The sequence below is a fragment of the Panthera pardus genome, unplaced genomic scaffold (genome assembly GCF_024362965.1).
Source record: "Panthera pardus isolate Hobbes unplaced genomic scaffold, ASM2436296v1 HiC_scaffold_8, whole genome shotgun sequence".
Lineage (NCBI taxonomy): Eukaryota > Metazoa > Chordata > Mammalia > Carnivora > Felidae > Panthera > Panthera pardus.
The window spans coordinates 95,456,037-95,481,899 of NW_026527013.1; the positions used below are offsets into that span (position 1 = coordinate 95,456,037).

General features: G+C 36.2%; 1 protein-coding gene across 3 annotated transcripts in view; it reads left to right on the forward strand.

Moving 5' to 3' along the window:
• ANKIB1 (ankyrin repeat and IBR domain containing 1) overlaps positions 1 to 25,863 on the forward strand; it is a 143,795-nt gene that overhangs the window by 92,316 nt on the left and 25,616 nt on the right. For all 3 annotated transcript variants that reach the window (XM_019443299.2, XM_019443297.2, XM_019443298.2), the window contains exons 7-10: positions 828 to 916; positions 7,782 to 7,926; positions 9,418 to 9,584; positions 19,542 to 19,630. In XM_019443299.2, the coding sequence (XP_019298844.2) occupies positions 828 to 916; positions 7,782 to 7,926; positions 9,418 to 9,584; positions 19,542 to 19,630 (490 nt within the window). The remainder of the gene's footprint in view (positions 1 to 827; positions 917 to 7,781; positions 7,927 to 9,417; positions 9,585 to 19,541; positions 19,631 to 25,863) is intronic.

The window sequence follows — 25,863 nt, forward strand, 5'->3', positions numbered from 1 at the left end:
TTGGAATGTTTGCTCCTGATAAGTCATTGTTTAGAAGATACATAGCCTTGCATCAGGGTTCCCTGGGTAGAAATCCTTAAATTGCTACTCTAAATATCCTGAGTTTTTAATGTTGAAAACACAAAGTTACTCTGTTTTTGTAGATTTTCTGGGATGAGTATGGGCTAAAGAACATGATATTGAAATGGTTATTTTGCAGTGGACAATTTGATCTTGACCTGAGTAGATTTTTTTAATTTTTTTTGGACCTGAATAGACTCTAATGGTTTGTTTCTTATACTTTTCTTCCCAAATGGATAGTTGCATTTGGGAAATTTGGAATTTAAGAGTTTGACTTGTACATTAAAATATTTAAATCCCGGGGTGCCTGGGTGGCGCAGTCGGTTAAGCGTCCGACTTCAGCCAGGTCACAATCTCGCGGTCCGTGAGTTCGAGCCCCGCGTCAGGCTCTGGGCTGATGGCTCGGAGCCTGGAGCCTGTTTCCGATACTCTGTCTCCCTCTCTCTCTGCCCCTCCCCCGTTCATGCTCTGTCTCTCTCTGTCCCAAAAATAAATAAAAAACGTTGAAAAAAAAAATTAAAAAAAAATAAAATAAAAAAATAAAATAAAATATTTAAATCCCTTAATAGTTTATAATGAAGTAGGCATGGTATTTGGTATTCAGTCAAAAATAGGTGTACTAACTTTAACTTCCCTTATAACTATGAAACACTCAACTTTGTAATTACTACAGTAGCATTTTTGTATTAAACTAACAAACGAATGAATATATTGTTCTCTCTACAAAGTATAACTTCATTTAAATCACTGCTTTTCTTCATCTCCAGTGTGACATTTGTATGTGCAGTATTTCTGTATTTGAAGACCCAGTGGATATGCCCTGTGGACATGACTTTTGTAGAGGATGTTGGGAGTCGTGAGTATATGTGCAGCTTATTAGTATTTCTTACTGCATGACAGCGCTCTGATTTGGTAATGAAATTGCTTGCTTTTGATATTTAATGATATGGATTATTAATATTGGTTTCAGAGTTACACTGAAATATACTTTACTACTAAGGAAGAATTTTTTTTTCCTTATTTTTACATCTTCCCATTTATTAATACAGTAAAATCATTTAATTTAGTAATAAATGTTATTTCACTTAATGTAAGGTACTTCTGGTAACAAAGCAGGTATGCATAAATAAGTTTCCTTAGTATTTTCATTTATATTACATCTAATGTAAGTTTCAAGCCTACACCTAAATATCAAGAATAACTTTTTTTATATTCCAATAATTTGTAAACATTTGTTTATGCTTTCTCTAAATTTTTTGTGACAAGCAAATAGCCTTGAAAATTTGTAACAAGATGGATGTTTAAAATCCCTTCTTAGGGGCTCCTGGGTGGTTTAGTTGGTTAAGCATCCAACTTTGGCTCAGGTCATAATCTCGCAGTTCATTGGTTCAAGCCCCGCATCAGGCTCTGTGCTGACAGCTCAGCGCCTGGAGCCTGCTTTGCATTCTGTGTCTCCCTCTCTCTCTGCCCCTCCCTTGCTCTCTCTCTCTCTCTCTCTCTCTCAAAAATAAACATTAAAAATTTTTTTAAATCCCCTTTTAACCTATTCAGAGTTCAATGTCTCTTCTAGACATGGTTTGGGTATATTTTAAAAATGGGAAATTTATTTTGTTTCTCATGTTTATTTTTGTTCTCCTTCCCATTATCTTGCCAGGAGTTATACTTTCTTTCCATCCATTAACTTTGCTCTAATGTCGCACTTTTCAAGAGAGGTTTATTAACAAAATGAAAGAGAAGATCAATGTAATTAGTGAGCAATACAATAACCATGTTATCTCTGGAGCACATAAATCTACTGATTAATGACCTAGGCAAAGCATGTCATTAGTATTTAAGGAATCTTAAAAATCAGAAGTTTTCAAAGTATTATTTTTCATGGAGTACCAGGTACCAAGTATAGGGACCTGGGGAATACTGTGTTGGGTGAGAGAGCAAGAACCTGAGCAAATTTTCTGTTTTTCTTATAAACAGATTTTTTTAAACAAATTTTGTTGGAGTATAATTGACATATGATAAACCACATATTTAAAATAAATAATTTGATAAGCTTTGACAAATGTACATACCCATGAAACCATTACCACCATCAAAATAATAAAAATATCCATCATCCCCCAAAACTTCATTTCTCCTTGAAATCCCTCCAGTCCTCCTTTCTGTCTCCCTCATTCTCTGCACACCCTCCTGCCTCCAATTTGTAGACAACCACTCATCTTTCTGTCATTCTGGTTTTGAGTACATTTTGTTTTTTAAGTCAGGGTATAGCGCAAGATTTCATTTGGAGGGGGAAATACTGCTTCTTAAAAAGTCAGAATAAATGAGACTACATGGTCGGGTTTTTTTTTCTTTAAACATAGACTAGACTCTAATTAGATAAGATCAAATTAGTACAGGTAATACAAGCAACCTAATTGGTAAGGGTCAGGGTTTACAATCCAAAGCTAACTTTGACCTAGTTCTGGATGCAGAAAATCTTCCACACGTACAATACTTTGTTTAGCTTAATTGTTAACTCTGTTGCATTAGGGAGTATTTTCTGGGTTCTACCAAGTTTGCTACTTTGGACCTTGGTTTCTGTGTGAAAACTCAGCCTCCCCAAGGGATTTACTTGAATTTTTTTGAACTTCCTTTACCTCCTTCGCCACACTTCTGTCACAGGAACCATCTCCCATACTCATCAGACTAGCCATGGGAAGTTTATGGTAAGATTTAAATTTGAAAGATCTAATTATTATTTTCTGTGGTACTTTATCAACCTACCTAGGATTCCCCTTCCATCAGCCTGCCAGTAGTTCTTGTCAAATCAAGCAGCAGTAAAACAGGTTCTAGGTTGGGTGACTTATATGTTGATAAAATCATTTTTAAATTAAATGTAGCCCTTTCTAGGCATATAGAAAAGAAACTTCTTTGTTTAATAAGGTTGGAAGAATTTTAAAAGATCCTTAGATAGTTGAAAAACCTTTCAATTTATTTCACTCTTCCCTACCCCATAATGTCATCAATCCAGCCAGGTGCTTGGAAGCATCTACTCCGAGGGCTTAAATGAAAAAAAATTATTTTCTACCCAGCCTAGAATATCTTCCTGCTACTTATTAGTTGTTAATTTAGCTAAGTGGTAACCTCCTTGTGCCTCCATTTCCTTATCTATAAAATGGTGATAATAGTACTTCATAAGATTGTTGTCAGTTTACTGTCAGATGACTTAATGTATGTAAAATACTGAGAATGAACAGGGCCTGGCACATAGTTACCACTTGATAAATGGTAGTTATTGTTATCTTCCTAAGGGTGGGTAACCAACAAGATTAAAATGTAAGTAAAGTTTGCCCCAGATTTCTCCCTTTTATTAACGTTCATCAGCTCCATGTTCCGCTCATAAATTTAGTGGGAAATTGTATCTTGATGAAGATTAATAGCATGGCTCACAGGGAAATCATCTTGCTTTCATTTGAGATCTTCTCAGTTCTGTCATTTAAACCCCCAGAGATAGTTCAACCTGCTCTGATTAGAGTACATAAAATTCAAAACATCATCATATAGGAACTGTAAGCAAACAGTGCACTTTCACAGGACACTATTAAGATATATTCAGCTTTTCAGGGAACTTATTCATAGCTAAAAGGAATAATAACCCATTATTTATGTGTTAACATAAATAACATTTACTGTGAGTAATTAACTATTTTCAATTAAAAAATTAGAAGAGTCATGTTGTTTTGCAAATCTCTTTAATGTCTAGCTTAATAAAAGACAGCTGTACTCCCATACCTTCAGTCTATAATAATATATTGTTTTGGTTGACATATATAAAGAATATTTGGCTTCACAAAGATGTGTAGATGGAAAAAAGAGAAGTATATTAATAAGTTTAGATACTCTAATATACATCATACTGGTAGTTTCTTAATGGTTAGCTGCAGTATAAAATCTGAAACCTTATCAATAGATTTTTTTTTTTTTTTGGTAACTCTACATTAAAATCTTGGTCTGTCTTGCACTGCATCATTTTGGAAAATATTGATTCACTGGGTTATGTAGATCTCCCAGTGTTAACATATTTCACTACACATAAATATAGTAAAAAAAAAAAAAAAAAAAAAAAAAAAAAAAGCACATTAATTACTGTCATCACCAAACTCATCAGAAAAGTCTCATATGTGGAATTTAAAAAACACAACAGATGAATATAGGAGAAGGGAAGGAAAAATAAAAACAGAGAAGGAGGCAAACCATAAGAGGCTCTTAAATACGGAGAACAAACTGAGGGTTGCTGGAGGAGAGGTGGGCAGGGGGATGGGCTAAATGAGTGATGGGCATTAGGGAGGGCACTTGTTGGGATGAGTACTGGGTATCATATGTAAGTGATGAATCACTGGGTTCTACTCCTGAAACCAATACTACATTATATGTTAACTAACTTGAATTTAAATAAATAAGTTTTTAAAAGAAAAAAAGAAAAGTCTATAAATATTGGGAGGCTGTCAAGTTCACAGTAGCATTAAGAATTTTTCAAAATTCTAATTTTTATGTGAAGTCTTGAACTTTATCATTGGCAACAAATACTGTCAACTTTTTTCCTTGACATGACAGGCTCATTTAATTAATTTTCTAAATAAATAGTGTTCAAATAAAAATAGCATTCCATGATAAAAGTAGGTAGGTCCACTTCTAAATTGAACATTTTCCTAAGTACTTGTCCCCGAGACAACTAGCATGGTTTGGTATGCAGCAGAAGTTCCTTATGCTTACTTCCCATTTCTTTGCACAGCATACCCAAAAGATGTGTACTTGTGGGCTAAGACTTACTATAATAAAATAAATAATAAAATTTATTAATAACCAGTAGTTCATAATTATTACATCAAGGCTATTCTTAAATGAAACTGGCTTTTTAACTACAAGTGTGAAGCAGTGAAGAATATAAAGTCTACCAGTACGGTTTTAGCACCACTGCCATGATTCTTGCTACAGCATCAGCAGTTTTAACTGAAAAACAAAGTTTTAATACCATTATGAAAGTAGTTTGGACCTCATAAACCCCCTGAAAAGTCTCAGGTCCACAGATCACACTTTGGGAACTGCTGCTCTATAGCATTTCCCCTAAACACTTCATCCATCTTTATTTCTGTGAAATTGTTTTTCTTGACACAGAGTATATACAGGTAATTTTTAATTAGTAACTAAGGTACAGAGTGGCCTTCTGTTGACATACGTCAGTTTTGTGGAGTGTGTGTGGTTTTTAAATTATACTGAGAAATAGAAGGGAAGATTTTAAACATGTTGAATTTTAAATGCATATGAGGCATTTAAACAAATATTGTGTGTAGTAAAATCTATAGCTAAGGAGAGATATCTGGGCTTTAAATTTCGGAGTCATTAGCATATAGGTGGTAGTTTAAGTTAGGAGTATTTTAAAAAGTTTTTTTAATGTTTATTTTTGCGAGAGTGCAAGTGGGGGAGGGGCAGAGAGAGAGGGAGACACAGAATCTAAAGCAGGCTCCAGGAACTTGAGCTGTCAGCACAGAGCCCGACACGGGGCTCGAACCCCCAAACCATGAGACCTGAGTTAAAGTCAGACACTTAACCAACTGAGCCACCCAGGCACCCCAAGTTAATATTCAGATCACCCAGGAAGACTGAATGGAATGGGAAGAAAAGAGTTTTGGTGTGAAAACCCTAGAGAACGTAAAAATCAGTGATCAGAGGAGTAAAAGTCACAGTGAAAAAGATGGATAAGGAGCAACCAGAAGTACGAAGATAATGCCAGCAGAAAAAAATAAGTCCTAGAAGCCAGAGAAAAGAGAGAATCTGAAAGAAGGAACTGTTTAGCGGTGTCTGATGCTCCAGAGAAGTCAATGCAGATAAAAATTGAGAAGTCTTGAATCCTTGGGCTAATGGGTAGTCTTATGGCCTTGTTGAGAGGTGGCCATTCAGTGAAGAGGTGACAAAAGCCAGAGTGTTGCAGGTTGAATGGGATGGACTTGAGGAAGTAATGACAAATCATCAAACTATTTTGTCAAGAAAATTTGATATGAAAGGAAAGTAGAGCTAAAAAGGATCATTTGGTTGAGAAATGTTTCAGGGTGGGAAAAAACTTGATCATATGTATTGTGCCAAGGAAAAGAGCCATTAGGGAGACAGAGAGACAGAAAGACAGAAACAGAGACAAAGAGGGGATAGGTTTCTGGATTGTGCAAATTCCAGAGCTGGCCAGAATATTTAAGGATTAGCTTGGGGGTGAAGAAGGAAGCCCTCTTTCACTGAAGTGAGAAGGCAGAGACAGCTAAAGATACGGCTAGGTCTGGAGTATGTTAGAAAGGGTATTAGGAGAGGGTTCTGGGGGCACCTGGGTGTTCAGTAGGTTAAGCATCAATTCTTGATTTCAGCTCAGGTCATGATCTCATGGTTCGTGGGTTTGAGCCCCATTGGGCTGTGCTGACAGTGCAGAGCCTGCTTGGGATTCTCTCTTCTTCCTCTCTGTCCCTTCCAGCACATGTTCTCTTGCTCTCTTAAAATAAGTAAATTTAAAAAAAACAAAAGAGAGGGCTCTGTTTTCCTAAAAGTGCCAGGATGAAATTGTGGAAGAAGGAAATGGAGCAGAGGGGGTAGATCTGATGACAGTAAGTTTGATTTTTTTTTTTTTTTTTTTTAAGTGCAGTAGAATTAAGAGCCTGAGAGAACCTGAAGGAAAAATACTGCAGGCAGAAGAGTCAAACAGTTGATAGTGATCACTAGAGAATGGTGACTTAATTGCCTGGCTTTCCATTTATTTTCTCTAGGTTTAAGTGTTAAATCACACTTTAAAAGCTCATTTCTTCTTGTTTGTCCATAGGAAATATTAATAATAAAAATAAAACCCTTGCTAAAATTTATGAATTCTTATCTATGCCAGGCACCATGGAGATGTTCATACATTATATCATATAATCTGTGTAACAACCCCAAGAAATGCTTATTACTACCTCCATTTTACAGATAGTGAAACTGAGGGGCAGACAGGTAAACAAATTGCTAAAGATCATATGACTTGTTAGTGGCAGACCTGGAATTGTCTAACTCAAAATCCTGCTCTTAAGCACTTAATTCACCTAGGGCTACATTCCTGTCACTCTCCAGGATGCCTTTTCCCTGGGCAACTAGGGAACTAGTTTGACTAGGTCAGCTAGTGTGCCTGGAGTAGGACATGCAACTTAATACTCGTCTGAATGAAATATAAGCAGAAAGTCTTTTCTTCAAAAAGGTATGCCATTTTTTAATGCCACTCCCAAATCTCTTGGATTATCCAGGATTTTAATTCTGTACAATCGCTCCCTTTTCTTTAAAAGTCGGAATATTGAGAATTGAATGTGACCTTTCCAAATCACTCATTTCTTAAATTTTAATGTTATGTATATTGTTTCAGATTTTTAGAATAAAGCAAAAGAGGAACATGTATAAAATATATATATAACATAAATATGAGTATATATATTCATATGTGTGTATGTATGAATAAATGAATGAATGGTTGGGCAAATAATATTTAATAATGTTTGTGAATTATGTGAATTATATATATTTTATTAAATCAATTGTATTATAATTGGTATTCCACACTTTGTTCATTGGTGTTATTTTAATTACACTCTAAAAGAAAATTGAGCATGAAGAAAAAATTCTTAGAATGTGAAAATAAGTTATATTTTTCCTTTTTTTTTCCTATCAATTGATAATTTTAATAGATTTTTGAATCTGAAAATTCAAGAAGGTGAAGCTCACAACATTTTCTGCCCTGCATATGATTGCTTCCAACTTGTGCCTGTGGATATCATAGAAAGTGTAGTTTCTAAGGAGATGGACAAACGATACCTACAGTTTGATATTAAGGTATGCTGCCAATTATCTGATTTCCATCATTTTAATTTTATTAAAACTGTGTAACAGATTTTATTTAACTTTTTTTTTTTTTTTGAAAACACGTGGAATAATGGACTCTGACTTTTGTCTCCCAGAAAAACTGCATGAAGGAGTGGTGGCATTAATTACAGTTTTAAGCTAAAGCATTATTTTGTAGTCATGATAGAAGTAAAAGTTGGGGCACTTGGGTGGCTCAGTAGGTTGAGTGTCCAACTCTTGATTTTGGCTTGTCACGATCCCAGGTTTGTGGGATCAAGCCCCCCCACCAGGCTCCATGCTGAACATGCAGCCTACTTAAGATTCTCTCTCTCTCCCCACTTTTGCCCCTCTCCCCCACTCGCTCTCTCGCTCCCTAAAATATTTTTTTTTAATTTTAAAAAACAAGTAAAAATTAAAAGCCGAAGTAGTAATTTACAGAAAATAAAAAATGTTGGTCAGAACTGTATGCTGATTTGCCTGTTGGCACTTGTATAACTGATTGATGAGAACAGTATTCAAAGCAGGTAGTACCTATTTGAAGTTTTCTAAAAGACATATTTTACATTACTACATGTAAATATTCAGAAATAAAGATTATCAATTTAGAATGGGTTTTTTGAAAGAATAGTTTCATATAATGAATTATGTTTCTTTTTTCTGCATTCTTTATTTTTGTTTAAGAGTTGTGCAGAAGCATAGGTAAGTTACTTTCTTGTGTGATTTAAAAATTATACTTTGACTGCTTTATGCAGATTTTTTTGTAGTCTAACCCCTATAACATACGGACTTTTAAAAAGACATCCTGCTGTTTCATAACATAGAAAGCATCATAATATTGACTTCTGTATTATTAGGGCACCATTTAGAAATTGGCAGTTCTAATGTAACTAATAATCACAAACAAGATTCTATTCTATAATTATTTGCCATTAGAAAAGCAGCACATTGTATGAGAAAACATGTTTAAATTACACATTTTCTTTGTAAATAGTTATGTTTTACTTCATCATCATCTACCTGGCTTTTGTGTTTTTTATATATTTTTTAGTTTATTTTGAGAGAGAGCAACTGTGGAGGTGGGGCAGAGAGAGAAAGAGGGAGAGAGAATCCCAAGCATGCTCCACACCACCAGTGCAGAGCCCGATGTTGGGCTCGAACTCACGAACCATGAGATCATGACCTGAGCCAAAATTGGAGGCTTAACCAACTGAGCCTCCCAGGCACCCCTACCTGGTTTTTAGATTAAAGAAAATATAAATTTAAAAAGTCATGTTGTTACTAAAGTAATTACCTCTTTTTTCCTTCTTACTTTTAAGTTTCATACTTTCTGGTACTATTTTAAGTATCTCTTTAGACTGATTACTCTTTGTTTTTTATTTCACGCCTTTTTTTTCCCCTCTAAATTAAATTGACATGGGATATACTCTGAGAATTTAGTATTAAAATATTTCCTGTCATGTTTTGTTATTGCTGTTCCAACAGGCCTTTGTTGAAAATAATCCTGCCATTAAATGGTGTCCTACTCCAGGCTGTGAAAGAGCAGTCAGACTTACAAAACAAGGGTCAAATACATCTGGGTCTGATACACTCAGCTTTCCCTTGCTCAGAGCTCCTGCTGTGGACTGTGGAAAAGGACACCTCTTCTGCTGGTCAGTACAAGACAAGTTGGAATAGCCTATTCACTTAACAGTTTTTTAAAAGACTATGCACCTTGAATTAGGCCTTTAAAATGTAGTATATTTTGATATCATTGTTAGTAATTGAAAAAATGTGTGATAAGTAGTAATAGTTTATATTTATTGTGTGACTGATGTGTGCCAGGTGTTATGCCAGATATTTTCACCTATTGAATTCTCCCAACAATGCTATGAGTTGAATGCTGTTATTATACCCAATTTACAGATAAAGAAACTCAGGCATATAGAAATTGCCCAGGTTATACAGCTAGGAAATGGCAAAAATGGGTTTAGAGCCCAGCTCTGACTCCAGAGCTCATGCACTTAAACAGTAATACCAAATTGCTGACCATAGATTAGAACATGTTTAGAGCTTAACTTTTTTTCTTAAAATTGAAGACTCCAGGGATAACCAGAATTAACTAAGACAGTTTTCCCAAATTTTCATCTAGACACCAACAAGTAAGATTTTGATAATAGATTTTGGAGTAGGGCCCCAAGAAAGAAGCTTCTAGGTGGTTCTTAATGCACAGTCCTACTTAGGAATCACTTTGTGTGTCTTGTGTTTTGTTTAATAAAGAAAGTACTTAATAAGTATGAACTGGTGATAAATCAGTAATGGATAGGCTGGCTATATATCTGACATCAGCATTCTGCTTTGTTCAGAGTCAATTCAGTCATAATTAACTGTTTTGTTTTAGTTAATTAAATGATCACAATAAGAAATAGTATTTGTTCTCCTTTTTTCTCATTCCCAAATTTATTACATATGCAAGGATATACTTTAGGTGGGTATAAAACTCTTATCTACTTATCAGAAACCAAAGTCAAATTCTAGCACTGCTAAGTAGTAAAAAGGCGTAGTTGTGGAAATATTCCTACCCTGAAAGGTCTATTTCTTACCCTCATCATCATTATCATTAGCTAAAAATATCTCTTGAACTGTCAGTCTATATGTACCACTGAACTCTGGGTCAGGTGTCAGAAAACTACTGTCCCCACCAATTTTTTATTTGAACACAGCCATACCCATTCATGCCAGTTTGTTTACCTATTGTGTATAGCTGCTTTCAGGCCATGACAGCATTGCCTGGTTGTAACAGAGACCATATGGCCTACAAAACCCACAATATGTATCATTTGGTTCTTTACAGAAAAAGTTTGCTAGACTTCTGTACTAGGTGCTTGAATGAAGGGATTAATGAAAGGAAAACCATATTGACTACTTTCATGGCTAAATCAGACTCAGAAAGTAAAACAGCAACAAATTACTGAGTAATAGATTATATCCACATATAATAGTAATTTATTATATTTTAAGAACTATAGTAATTTCTCAAAACATTTAAAAGACAAATTCCTAATTTTTAATTTTACATGTTTTACTATTTGCGGATTGGTTCTTAACCCCACCTTACTACCTCACCAGAGGAGTTCAGGATCCAGCTCAGAAGGGACAAGTGAGTTAATGAATACACAAGAGTTTAATTGTTCATGAATAAATAGTCCTTAGATGAATATGAACCCACTTTACTACAATATAAGAAAATTAAAGTAAGAAAAATAAAGGGGCTCCCTGTTCTGACTTAGTGTGGAGTTCCTTCAGAAATTTAAGCACATGTGCCATCAGGCACCCCATCGTGTGCACCCTGTGCATCTAAAATGGTACTAATTATGTATTATCCTTGGGAACGTTGAGGCAAGTTACCACATAAATCAGTTTCTGAGTTCTCTGGTTCATGTAAGCATCCTGGTTGAACAAGGCTAATTCAGAGGATTGGTGGAGAAGCTACAAAAATAGGAAAGGTAAATTAATAAAACATTTAGAAACTAAGAAGATAGTATTTGCTAAGATCAGAGAATAAAAAGTTTTGAAGGGGAGGGAAGAACCTATGATTGGCATTGTCTTCTTAAGCTCTATGATTTCTGTGGTCTAGCTTTTACTAGTTTTTATTGCAGATTAGCTAATTTTTTTTATGTTCTTCCCCACCTTTCTTTGTATGCTACAAGTAGTAGATTTGGTTTGACTGAACATGATGACACTAATGGAAAAACCTACCAATGACAGATTCTAAAAGCTGTATCAATGTTTCTATAAACATATATGATGCTACAAATTGTACATTTCTAGACCAGTGTTTGGAGAATTATATTAGCTTGCTTTTTGTCACACCCCAGTCAGGCTGGGTGGTACTGTATGCCAAGATCACAGGCCCTCTTTTGAATTTTATCCCAGTTCAGAGGATCTGTGAATGGCCACATGGATTCAAAGTCACATTTGGTAATCATTTCTCTTGCTCTTATTCATAAGGGTAGTAGAGGGCTTAGCAAAAAGAACCATCATTTTCTGGACATAGCAATTCTAGTTCTAAATCCTATTCTGGGATTTTTACATTGCCTGTTTCACATCTCTAGGCATTAATTTGCAGTCTCTGTTTTTACGTTCTTAGCTTCCTAATCTTATTCATGTAATAAAAGAGCTTTGTCTGTAATCAGAAATTCTAAAAATTAAAACAATTCTAAGTAGAATTCTACTGCCCTTATCTAGTATTTCAAAAAGAGGCAAAATCAGCTCTATGCAAATGAAAGCTTTGTAAGAGAAATCTTTATAAAATAAAGGTATATGATTCTCAGTTTCTTTCTTTCCCCAGAAACCTCAGAAATATTCTCTAAAGATGATTACAAAAACCATGAGAAAAGACAATAATTGTTCCTCCTCCTCCTCCTCCTCCTTCTTCTTCTTCTTCCTCTTCTTCTTCTTCTTCTTCTTCTTCTTCTTCTTCTTCTTCTTCTTCTTCTTCTTCTTCGTCGTCGTCTTCTTTTAAGTTTATTTATTTTGAGAGAGAGTGCGTGAGCAGAGGAGAGGGAGAGAGAGAATTCCAAGTAGGCTCTGCGCTGTCAGCACACAGCCCGACACAGGGCTTTATCTCACAAACCATAAGGTCATGACCTGAGCCAAAATCAAGAGTCAGACGCTTAACCGACTGAGCCACCCATGTGTCCCTAATAGTTCCTTCTTTTTAAGAGCTGCATGTGACAGAATGAGTTGAGAGCCATCCCCAAGAAGGATGTGGGCCTGGGTATAACAACATATTTATTGATAAGAGGGAAGGTAGGAGTATACATTTCCTTTCCCACCAAAAAGTAGTCCTTTCTTTTGTAACTTTTTCACCCACCAGTTCTGTCCCCTTAATAACTGAACCTAGAATGCTTTCTTCCCTTAGCCTGTATAATTGTATTTTGTCTGATCTTGACAATATTGTCCATAGACCGGGTTCATAACTTGAGCCAATGAGCATTTCCCCTCTGTTTCCCTCTTTATGAAGTAGAATATGCTACTATGTAACTTCTATGCCCTCTGAACTAATGCAAAGTCTTTCTTTTCCGAGGCAACTTTTTAAAGATTTATTGTCAAAAATACTTCTTAATACCACCCAAATTCTAATCTGTGAGGAGAAGAACTCAAATTTAACCTTATGTATAATGGTCTTATCTTTCCTATATCACTGTCCCCAGTCCCTTTAATCACCATTGTTGCCATTGGAAATGGAGAACTTAAATAGAATTCATCTCTTCTAAATCCATAGACTGTCAAACATATTTTTGAGTTATTGAATAAAATTGAATGGCATGAATATTCTAAACAGTAATGTTATGTGGTTTTTAATATATCACCCAGCTGTGGAGCATTTATTTTCTGAAACTATGCAAAGAACCCTTTAAAGTAGTGTCACCATCACCAGGAAACAAATTGAACCCAAGAAGAAGATTTGGATTATAGTGATGCAACTGATGAGAAACAACAGCGTCAGGTTTCTAGTCCACTGAAGTTTCCAGTGAATCAAAGTACAATGTGCAGACTTGTCAGGTATTTCAGGAAACTTCACAAGTAAATGTCTGCATGAATATTGTCAGCTCATTCTGTTTTCCTCCAATACCCACAATAAGGATTTTGATAAAACCTACTCTCCTGTTAGGATCATGAATCTTGATTGAGTTAAAGCAGTAGTTTCATGCTTCATCTCCTCCACAGACTCTTTAAGACTCAACAGACTCTTTAAGAGTCCTCTGGGAAAAATACATGATGTTGTTCTTGTTTGTGGACCCTAATAGTTGAGTCTCATCTTCTCTTGCAAAATTAGAGTCTCAAACCCTTACTTAGCTTAATAAGCTCTGGCTCTGGAAAAAAATTTTCCAGATTGGCAGTATTTAGCTATTTTAGTATCAGAGTCCTGCTAACTAGCAGAATATATTCACCAGCTTGTCCTAGGCCCAGAAATGAAACATGATATTTATTTGATAGAAATCGATCATAAGACCCTGTTTAAATATCGTGTCTACTCTATACAAAGTATCATACCCATCTAAATAAATACTGTTGAAAGTTCAATTTATCAGATTTCAGTGGAGCACATGATTGACATGGGAAACATAGGACCTGCATTTGAGACTTAACTGCCATTAACTAGCTGTGTGACTTGATGATAAACAAGCATCTTCTCTTATAATACAGTGATACAATTGAAGCCTTTGTAACTGATGCAGTCAACATAAAATGTACTAGTTCCAAAGTCAAACAATTTGGCTTCAAATCTCAGCTCATCTGCTTGCTCCTTGGGTGACCTTTGGCAGAGTATTGAGCCTCTCTGTGCATTTTAAATAGGATGATACGGGGGCACCTGGCTGGCTCAGTTGGTTAAGTGTCCGACTTCAGCTCAGGTCATGATCTCATGGTTCTTGAGTTCGAGCCACACATCAGTCTCTATGCGGACAGCTCAGAGCCTGGAACCTGCTTCAGATTCTGTGTCTCGCTCTCTGCCCTCCCCCACTCACGCCTGTCTCTCTCTCTCTCAAAAATAAATAAATATTAAATAGGGATAATAGGGGCACCTGGGTGGCTCAGTTAGTTGAGCATCTGACTTCGACTCGGGTCACGATCACTGAGTTTGTGAGTTCAAGCCCCATGTCGTGCTTTGCACCAATAGTGCAGAGCCTGCTTCAGATTCTCTCTCTCCCTCTCTCTCTCTCTCTCTCTCTCTCTCTCTCTCTCTCACTCTCTCTCTCTCTCACTCTCTCTCACTCTCTGCCCCACCTCCACTTATGTGCATGTTTGGTCTCTCTCTCAAAAATATATATTAAAAAATTATAAAAAAAGAAGAAGAAGAAGGAAAGAAAGAAATTTTTAAAAATGGGGATAATAGTACCAATTTGAAAGAGTTGTTATGTGGATTAAATGAGTCAGTATATGTAAGGTATTACAACATTGCCTGGTATACTCAAAACTACTAGCTTTTTTTTTTTTTTCCAAGAGGATGGGGGAGGGGCAAAGAAAGAGGGAGAGAGAGAATCCCAAGCAGGCTCCGTGCTTTCAGCACAGAGCCCAGCTTGGGGTTCAAATTCCTCAACTGTGAGATCATGACCTGAGCCGAAACCAAGAGTTAGATGCTTAACCAACTGAGCCACCCAGGTGCCCCCCAAATTCTAGTTTTTTTAAATTATTATTTTTTGTTGATTTGTTAATTAAGGGAGAAAGTTAACTAAAGGAAGAAAATCATAAAATGAGGATTTCTACTTAATCAGGATTCATCATTAATATAGTTCTAAAATGGCAGTGAACTGAAATTGTCAACTTCTTGATAGAAATTTCTTCCATCAGATGATGAAACTTTAGTAGAAGGTCTTTACTTTTCCAGAATCCTTTGGAGTCACTGTATATTCCTGCCAACGGTTGTGCATATTGACAAATTTTCAAGGAAAGAACCATTCCTTGATCTCTTGATATTAGTTAACTATCATATTTGGACAGGGTTAAGGATTTTATATTAGATAACCTCTTTTTCCTTTATAACGAAGCAGTTTTTCCCCTTAGTGAACTCACTCTATTGGTGTGTCTACATCTCATTTAACTATATAACAAAATTCCTCTTCCAATTCACTTGTTTTTAGTGACATTTTGAGGTACAGTCTCAACAGCAGGTGCTAGGTCTGTCAGAAAACTTGTCACCAGTTATTGGTGTCTTGGTTGAAACTTTCTTCAGATATTTAACTTTCCAGTGTTTGCAGAACATTCCAGTCTCTTTATTACTTCTCTCAGAATAACCCTTTCCCTACACATGGCATAGTTCAGATTTTCAACCATGTAATGTCTGGTAACATTGTTATTACCATACTTTAAAGTAGTTTGGGCTTATTTTCGCAAATGCCTTAGTTTTAAAATAACTCCCTTTTTAATTTACAGTCCTTGCTCTAACTTATTTATTATTTATAAGCCTCTCCTATTTATATACCCACTCTTAGCATTACTCTGGAAACTGTGCCGCCTAGTTATAACATTCAGAGTGATCCTGCTGATTGAGCTAGCACCTGAGGAAGCAGCAGGTCTATATCCTCCAGTGAGGTTCTGGAAAAGAACATTTGTATTGCTGTCTAATGCAGCACCTTAGAGAACCAAGCACACCGATAAGCAATTATGGCCTTTTGAAGAAATAGCATTTATTTTTTCAGATTCCATTTGTAAACATTGGGTTTTCCCCTCGCACCCCTCATGATTATTTTCCTGGTTCTGTCAGAAAATGTTCTGACACCAGAGCCAGTCATACTGGTATTGATTCTAGTAGGGGAAAAATATTCAATGTGTTGTTTAATCTTCATGGGGAAAAAACTTTAAAGTTAACAGAAATAATTTATTTCATTGGCTTCATTTAGATACTGCAGATATAGAAGTCTATTTTACACCTAAATTGTTTTTTAATAAGTCATGACAAATCTAGACACTCTATTCCTGCATGTATTCCTAAGCACCATATGGAAACACTGTTCCTAGATCTGTGGCATATTTTTTACTCTAGTGTATGCTAGTATATGTGCCAAATTAAAATTAACAGTTATCACAGATATCCCTTATATTTCTGGAAAGCAGAGTTGATTTTAATATGTACTAAAGTGAATGTAATATATAATACGTCTACTTGCATTTTTTTTACTTCCATTTTTAATCAACCCAATATTTTTTGAATGACTGTTAAGTCACCACTAAATTCCTAAGAAACTTTATAAAACCACACTTACGGAAAATATTTCCCAAATGCCAGATTCAGTAATGTCAGGAATTTTTTTTTAACACTTTTTTTTTTTTTTTTTTTTTAATTTAAAGAGAGCACACAAGTGGGGCAGAGGACCAGGGGGGCAGGGTGGGGGGAGAGAGAGAAAGAGAAAGAGGAGGGAGGGGGGGCAGGGTGGGGGGAGAGAGAGAAAGAGAAAGGGGAGGGAGGGAGAGAGAGAGAGAGAGAGACAGAAAGAGAAAGAAAGAAAGAAAGAAAGAAAGAGAAAGAAAGAAAGAAAGAAAGAAAGAAAAGAAAGAAAGAAAGAAAGAAAGAAAGAAAGAAAGAAAGAAAGAAAGAAAGAAAGAAAGAAAGAAAAAGAAAGAAAGAAAATAAATCTTTAGCAGTCTCCATGTTCAGCTCGGAGTCCGACTCAAGACTCAATCCCAGGACCTTGAGATCATAACCTCAGCTGAAATCCAGAATCAGATGCTCCACCAACTGAGTGACCCAGGCACCCCAGTAATATCAGGAACTTAAGCAAACTAAATTACTCTTTCAAGATAATTGATGCTTTTTTTTTTCCCTTCAAAGCATTTTTTTTGTGGTTTTAAGTACATTCCTAATGTTGTGCAACCATTTCCTATCCATTTATAGAACTTTTAACCTCATACCAAACAGAAACTCTAACCATTAAACAATAACTCCCCATCTTCCCTTGCCCCATAGCCACTGTTAACCACCATTCTACTGTCTGTGAATTCCTTTTTCTGAATATTTAATGTAAGTGGTATCATACAATATTTATCTTTTTGTGTGTGACTTATTTCACTTAGCATAATGTCTCAAGTTTCATCCATGTTGAGTGTGTATCAGAATTTCATTCCTTTTTATGGCCAACTAATAATTCCATTGTGTGTATATACACCACATTTTGTTTATCTGTTCATCTGTTAATGGACATATGGGTTGTAAACCATATTCTGGCTTTTGCGAGTAATGCTGTTGTAAACATTGGTGAGAAAATTTTAGTCATTGTGAAACTTTCAATTCTTTTAGGTATATATCTAGGAGTATAATTGATAGATCATGTAATAATTCTGTGTTTTAAATTTTGAGGAACCATCAAACTGTTTTCCATAGCAACTGCATCATTTTAGATTCTTACCAGCACTCTATAAGGGTTCCAGTTTCTCCACATCCTTCCCAACACTAGTTAGCATTTATTTTTTTAATAGTAGTTACTGTAATGGGCTTGAAGGAGAATTGAAACATTCATTCATTCATTCATTCATTCATTCATTCAATTTATTTATTTGTTTTTTTGTTTGTTTGTTTGTTTATTTATTTATTTATTTATGTGGTTGTTTATTTATTTTGAGATGGAGTGAGCAGGGGAGGAGCAGAGAGAGAGGGAGATACTGAAATTTAGCAGAGCTGTCAGCACAGAACCCTGTGCATGGTTCGAACCCACAAACTGTGAGATCATGACCTGAGCTGAAGTCAGACGCTTAACCGAGTCACCCAAGTGCCCCAAAACATTCTTAATATAGTAAAATGTTCTTCATAGTTGGTAAGACTCTACCTGCATCAACAGGTGTGTCTTCTTAAGACTTAAACTTTGCAAATAAGATCTTTGTTTAAAATAACACATGATGATGATGATGATGATGGCACCTACAGATTGGGTTTTTCTCCTTTCAAAATGATATTTTGTTATTTACTGTAAAATTTCCTTTGTACTACAAAATATACCATTGTATTGAATTAAAATAAGTAATTTTTAAAGGCCTTAAGCCTTTTTTTTTTTTATGTTTATTTATTTATTGTGAGAGGAGGTGAGGGAGAGGCAGAGAGAGGAAGAGAGAGTCTGCCAAGCAGGCTCTGAGCCATCAGCACAGGGCTCGATCCCATGACTGTTGAGATCATAACAGTCAGACACTCAACCGATTGAGCCACCCAGGCTCCCCCTTAAGCCTGTTGGATTTTTTATATAGCTATAGAAAGAATGTAAAATCAAGTTACAAATGATAAATTGATGTTCTTAATTATTTAAATCAAAATTTGCCAAATTCCAGTTAAACAGAAAATTGGGATTCAGCAAACTCAAAGGTAAATTAAATTGCCCTAGCTGTTACTTGGGGATTCCAAGGTCAAAGTAACAAAAATGTAATGTAAAACAGTACTTTTCAAACTTCAAAATGCAGACAGGTCACGTGGTAATTTGATAAAATGTAGATTTAAATCAGTAGGTCTTATGGGCCTGCTCTTCTGCATGTTTAACAAGCTCCTGAGCAGTGGCAATGCTGCTATCCCAGGGAACAAACTTTGAGTAGTATTAGTGAGGACAGAACCTAACTGATAAAAATATTTTATAGCTCATAACTTATAGCATGCAAAACTAAATTATAAATGTTAGGTAATCTATTTGGAACTTTTAAAAATGTGTAAATGAATGTGCTGCTTTAAAAAAAAATTGACCTGGCAGTATCAAGCTCTAGAATCATATTTTCACTTCCTCTATTGAAATACTTCATTTCTCACTAGTCACTGTGCTTCAGTTTTCTCAGCTTTAAAATTGGAAGAGCACTGGGGCACCTGAGTGGCTCAGTCAGTTAAGTATCCAACTCTTGGTTTCAGCTCAGATCATGATTTCATGGTTCATGAGATTGAGCCTGGCATTGGGCTCTGTGATGCCACTGCAGACAAGAGCCTGCTTGGGATTCTCTCTCTCTCTCTCTGCCCCTCCCCCATTCGCTGTCCGTCTCTCTCAAAAATAAATAAACTTTAAAAAAATGTTTTTTTAATTGGAAGAACACTTTTCACCTGTTCTTTTGCCTTGATGTTGATAAAGAATATTTAATTGCCTTTTCTATGTTTTCCTCTTCAGGGAGTGCCTTGGTGAAGCACATGAGCCTTGTGACTGCCAAACATGGAAGAATTGGCTACAAAAAATAACTGAAATGAAACCAGAAGAACGTAAGAGGAATCTTAGAAAGCTATACTATATGTTCTAATAGCATTCAAAAGATAATATGGTCATATTACTTAGAGTCTTCATTAAGTAAGTTTTCAATGCTATAGCTCTCCTGTTTAACATTACACCTCTAACCAACACCCTTTTGGACATCACAAGGTTTTTGCAATGGTGAATCAGAGGTTCCATATTTCTAACGGACTGTTTTAAGTTAAGATAAACAGGGTAAACAGGGGTCACATTTAAGTCCTTCTCCTACAGCCATTCCCCTTTATCCTGGGATAGACCAACTAGCTTTTCTGTACTTTAAGGGAAGAAATGTATAAACTGTAGTGAGAGGAAGTTTCTTACTTCCCTGGAATCTTCCATTGGATGATAAGATAAGTTAATTTCTTGGTATTATATGGCTCTGTAGATTTACTTATATTAAATGCCATGTCTATAACTATTTTAACTGAGATTTTTATAAATATTAATCCTACAGAAATGCTATGAAATTGGTGTTAGTAATTCCATTTTGCAGATGAGGAAATTAACCCTTAGATTGGAATGAGTGACATCAGGAACAGGGTATGTGCCTAGAAACAGAATGGGTTTGAATTAGCCTTCCTAATAGCAATTCCTGCATTTAACAAGTAAATATATCTGCTTTGCAATAATTTCTCATCCCCTGAAGTGTTTTATGACAACTGTTTATTTTCAAATTAATATAAAAGTTAATTTTTTTAACTTTTTATATAATGGAATTAGTTGGAGGTATTACAAATCAGGATTAAGAATTGACTGGGGCACTTGGGTGGCTCAGTCAGTTGATCATCCGACCCTTGATTTCGACTCAGGTCATGTTCTCATGGTCATGAGATCAAGGCCTTCACTGAGCTTCATCTGGACATCGAGCCTGCTTAAGATTCTCTCTCTCTTTCCCTCTGTGCCCGTCCCCCTGCCCCGCTCATGCACAACTGCACATGTGCTCTCTCTCTCAAAATTAAAAATAAATAAAAATTTTAAAAAAAGAATTCACTCAGGGGCGCCTGGGTGGCCCAGTAGGGTAAGCGTCCAACTTCAGCTCAGGTCATGATGATCTCTCAGTTTGTGAGTTTGAGCCCCTGTTGGGCCCTGTACTGACAGCTCAGAGCCTGGAGCCTGCTTCGGATTCTGTGTCTCCCTCTCTCTCTGCCCTTCTGCTCACACTCTGTCCCTCTCTCTCTCAAAAATAAATAAACATTAAAAAAAATTAAAAAAAAAATTCACTCAGTGAACCTATACTTATTATGAGCAAAGCACATGATGATGATGCCAGCCTTCAAAAAGTAATAGGCTAGAAGGGAAGCAGTCAGATCATTACAATATCACATGATAACTACTATAGTTGGATAAAGATGAGAGTAAATCAGGCTGGGCAGGCGGGTGTCATAGAATCTTCCTGAAGGTGGGCACCTGGGTGGCTCAGTCGGTTAAGCATCCGACTTCAGCTCAGGTCATGATCTCACGGCTCGTGAGTTCAGCCCCATGTCAGGCTCTGTGCTGACAGCTCAGACCCTGGAGCATGCTTCAGATTCTGTGTGTGTCTCTCTCTCTCTGCACCTCCCCTACTCGTGCTCTCTCTAAAATGAATAAATGTTAAAAAAATAATTTTTTTTTTTTTTTTTTTTTTTTAAAGAATCCTCCTGAAGACAGTGAGAGAGGAATTGGGTTTTAGCATATCTGCAGAGGCAGAGATCTGGCAGTTATTCCTGTCAGCAGCTGAAGTGACGCTGGCAGAGTCTGGCTGACAGCAATGAAACCCTACAGTTTTGTATTCTATCAGGCAATATACCATTGCCCAAGAGCTTGTCCTTAGCGTTTTAGATTCACAAGATTCATTTTATGCATTGACTCAGGGTCATTCAAATCCATGAAGAAGAGACCCCTGTGTAAACCAGAGTATCAGTTTATTAATTGATAATGAGGGAGATACCTTTCACATGATGAGAAGGCTTATGTCCCTTATCCAGGAGAAAAAGAAATGGATCATCTTAGGACATTTCATGGTGAGATCCAATTAAATATTTCTACCCTGTACGTTCCATCATTCAATCAACAATTCTTTTTAATATTTCCAATTCTTTTTTTTTTTAATTTTGCTTATGCTTATTTATTTTTGAGAGAGAGAGAGTGTGAGCAGGGGAGGGGCAGAGACAGAGGGAGACAAAGAATCTGAAGCAGGCTTCTGGCTCTGAGCTTTCAGCACAGAGCCTGAAGCGGGTATCAAACTCACAAATCATGACCTGAAGTCGGACTCATAACTGACTGAGCCACCCAGACCCTCCTCAGCAAATATTTTTTTGAGTACCTGGTACATGCTAGGAACTTCCCAAATCAAAAACACCTGTATAGATTGTTTTTATTCCCCCGGTACGTTGTGTGTCTTTCTTGAATCCCAGATAATAGCTTGCCATTGCTCCCTTGACACCCATCCATTTTCCCTATTCTCCTGATATGTATGGGTCTGTGTACATGTGTGAGTTCCATAGATTAATGCTAATATCCTGCAACACCTTTAAACATGACAAGACAATTGGGTTTTGCTTTCTCTTTTTGCTTCGGGAACCAAGAAACATATTTATTAGACATGGTTTGCTATTGCCCACCTACTTACATTTCTTTATACATTTATATGAAGCCTAACATTAATGTCCATGGGAGAATTTGTAAGAGATGAGGCTGGAAAGATAGGTGTTGCCAGATTGTGAAGTTTTGCCAAATTGTCTGAAGTTATTTTATTAACAGAATAAGCCATAGAATGCATTTTTTAAGTAGGGAAGTGGCATCTGAGATATTTTTATAAAGATAAGTGATGACTAGGAAGGTTAGATTGAAGGAGAGATCAAAGTAGGGAGGGGAATTTTTAATTTGAGTAAGAGGGTAGATCATTGGTCAGCCTAGGAAATTCAGTTATGGGTAACTTTTGGGGCTCCTGGGTGGCTCAGTCAGTTAAGCGTTCGACTCTTCATCTCAGTTCAGGTCCTGATCTCACAGGTCATGAATTCAAGCCCCACATCAAGCTGTGTACCGACAGCGTGGAGTCTGCTTGGGATTCTCTGTCCCTCTGTCTCTGTCCCTCCTCCCACCCCCACACGAATAAATAAATAAATATTTCTTAAAAAACAGTAACTTTCAGGGAACAATAATGAGTTTTGTTATGGACATTGTTAACTTGAGGTACTTGTAGGACATATATGTGGAGATGTCCAGTGGGATTTTACAAGTGCTTATCTGCAGCTTAGAAGAGATGCTGAGAAAACTTAGAAATAACTTGTTGCTTTTAAGTGGTATCTTTATTATTTATTTAACATTTATTAAGTGGTATTTTGTATTAGAATATGGAAATAAGGTGACCTCTACTTGAAATTTACATTTTAGAGATGAAGACAGCTATATACAAAACTAAGAAAAAGAAATATTATTAATGCTGTGAAAGAACAGCATACCTGTGGCACATTGTGAGGGAGGGAAGAGAGCAAGAGAAGACCAGTTCTCTACGAGAGTGTGAGGAAAAGCATTATAAAAGAATTGGTGCTTGAGCTGCTTCTTGAGAACTGGTAGATGTACTTCACGCACACAGGAAGGGTACTGGGGCTTTGGGTGAAGCAGAGCTGTGAGATAGCATGGTGTATTCAAGGGCTGCAGATACTGAGTACAAACCAGTGCAAAGAAAGGTGCTGCACCAGAGATGAGACTGCACAGGCAGAAGTCCAAATCAGGTGTCACGGGTGCGGCGAGGTAGAGGTTATGTGCAATGCTGGGAGGTCTGACTTCATCCTGAGACACTGAAAAGGAGTTTTGAGTCGGAGAGTGATAATCAAAGATGGTTACTGAGAAAGAACACTCAGGTGGAAGTGTGGATGGTGAATAAAGACCATTGAGACAGTAGGTAAGAACATTATTTCTGAGAAAACTTCAGAATGTCCAGGTAAGAGGATATGAGGGCTGGAACAAGACAGAGGCAATGCAGGTAGGAGAGGAGAGTTAAGAAGATGTAATTTTATTAAGTTGTAAATCTAGTGTACTTACCAGTTGCCTAGAAGACTTAATGCACAACAGGAAGTAATTAGTACAATATATTATTTAATTCTTGAGTAGAAAATGGCCATGTCTGATTTAAGATATAAAACAAGCATTTTGAAATGGGTGATTATTTTTAGTTATCTTTTAACATTGTAAAATTGGTCAATCATTCCATACCCACAAATAAGTTTTTACTAGGGAGAGAGAGAGAGAACAACCTAGCTAGTAAGTGCAGATTATTGGTGGAACTGTGACAGAATATCTTTACATACGATAATGATTCTGATAATGAAAAGAGAAGAGAAATAGAAGCACTAGAAAATGGTATATATAGTCTATACATAGTTACTTTGGTGGCCAGAGACAGGGAGACCTCAAATTAAAAACCGAAGATTCCTTTAAAGAGTTCCAAATAGGGTTTTAATTCAGAAACATGGAGGAACTTTAGAAAATTGAATAGAAGACAAAAGACTGAGGATACCTAAAAAGTTGTCTACCAGAGAAGGACCAAAGCCAAGACTGCAGAAAAGTTCCCAGTTGCTGAGAAAAACCTAGGAATTTTCTCATTGTCTTCCATACTGAAATGTGATGACCTGTTGACCACTATTAATGGCCACTGAAGTTTATGAAATTTAGGATAAGGCTTCATGCAAACAATAGTGGACCAACTGAAATGTTTAAGTAGAACATCATCATTAAATATATAAAAATAATATTCCAAGAAAGAAAAGTATGATTTAATGCTGTATTGTTTACATATTAATTTGGATCATGGTCACATATCTTTGGCATAAGCATTTTCAACTGAACTTGTCAATTCCTGAGATCATTTTCTCCTTTATGCCCAATTTTCCAAAGTCTTTGAATTATGAGACTCAAAAGGAGTGACAAAATCTAATGATAAAAAAGTATTAGAACATATACTAAGATTAGTTCAAAGAATTCAATATAAGGATTCAAATACTATTTTTCAGCACTGAAACTGCCTCTATTATGTCTAATGAGAGCAAGAAGGGGAATGATTATATATTCTGTGAAAAGATAGCTAATTTATAAAAATTTTCAGGCCAGTTTTTCCATACTACAAAATAAATGGTTATTGAATAGAATTCAAATAGTCTTTTTAAGAAGTCAGTCTTTAAAATCAACATTTTTTTCACTCACATACATGTTGATTCTACTAGTAGATCTTAGATTGTTATGCTCTAATACTTGATTAAATGAAGTTAATATTTCTTACAAAGAGACCTAAGCACACTAGATTATTGAGGAAGGAAGACCAAGATACAGTAGTCATGTAATTGAAGAGAAGAGTCTGGAACTCAGGGTGAAGAAAACTCACCAGGTAGACTGAAGGGAGATAGATATTGCAGGTATGAAGAAGATTATATACAAAAGGCACATGTATGAAATGAGCATGTTCAGAGAACTAGAAGTAAAGGCCTTTTTCCCACTACAAGTTTCTGTTTTAATAATAGTTATTTCTTGAACACAATTTACTTCATACAATCCTCTAGAACACAGGAACTAGCATTCTCTCCGAGGGTGGTAGGAAAAAACTGTTATGTTGCAGGCCACACAAGCTGCTTTGTTTTAATGGCTTTGTGCTTTATTTATTATAACAATGGACAATAAAGGCCATAAGAATATGTTAGAGCCTCTGAGCTAAAAATAATGTTGATGCTGAAAGGAGGAGAAAGGCCACTCCTTAAAAAAAAAAAAAAAAAAAAAATTAGACATTGTACTTAGTGATTAGGTTTTAAAGCAGTACCCTTTGTAAATGGCATTACCTCCACAGCTTGAGCTGATTAACCATAAGTATAGTAAGTTCTTTCTGAAACTCCTGTTCTCCACTAAATTAACTGAGAGTTCTCTGTAGCAACACCCTAATCAAACCATCTTCTACCAAGTGGGTTTAGTACTGGAGTGGAGTCTGGTCTGTTCATTGCTGTTATTGTCTCACTTTGCTATGTGGTGAAATTGAAAAACAGTGCTTCATAGTCCAGCAGTAGCTGCTGTTCTGTTGTTGAACAAACGTAAGTAGGTAGGCACTTGGGGTTCCTTGCAGCAAGACAGCCCTCCTCCACTGCTAAGCTCCATCGAAGGGCTAATCATAGTGCTCAGCTCTTCCAGTTCATATACTGAGTCACATCCCAGAGGTCAGCCAGCCCAAACCTTTGTCTCCCTT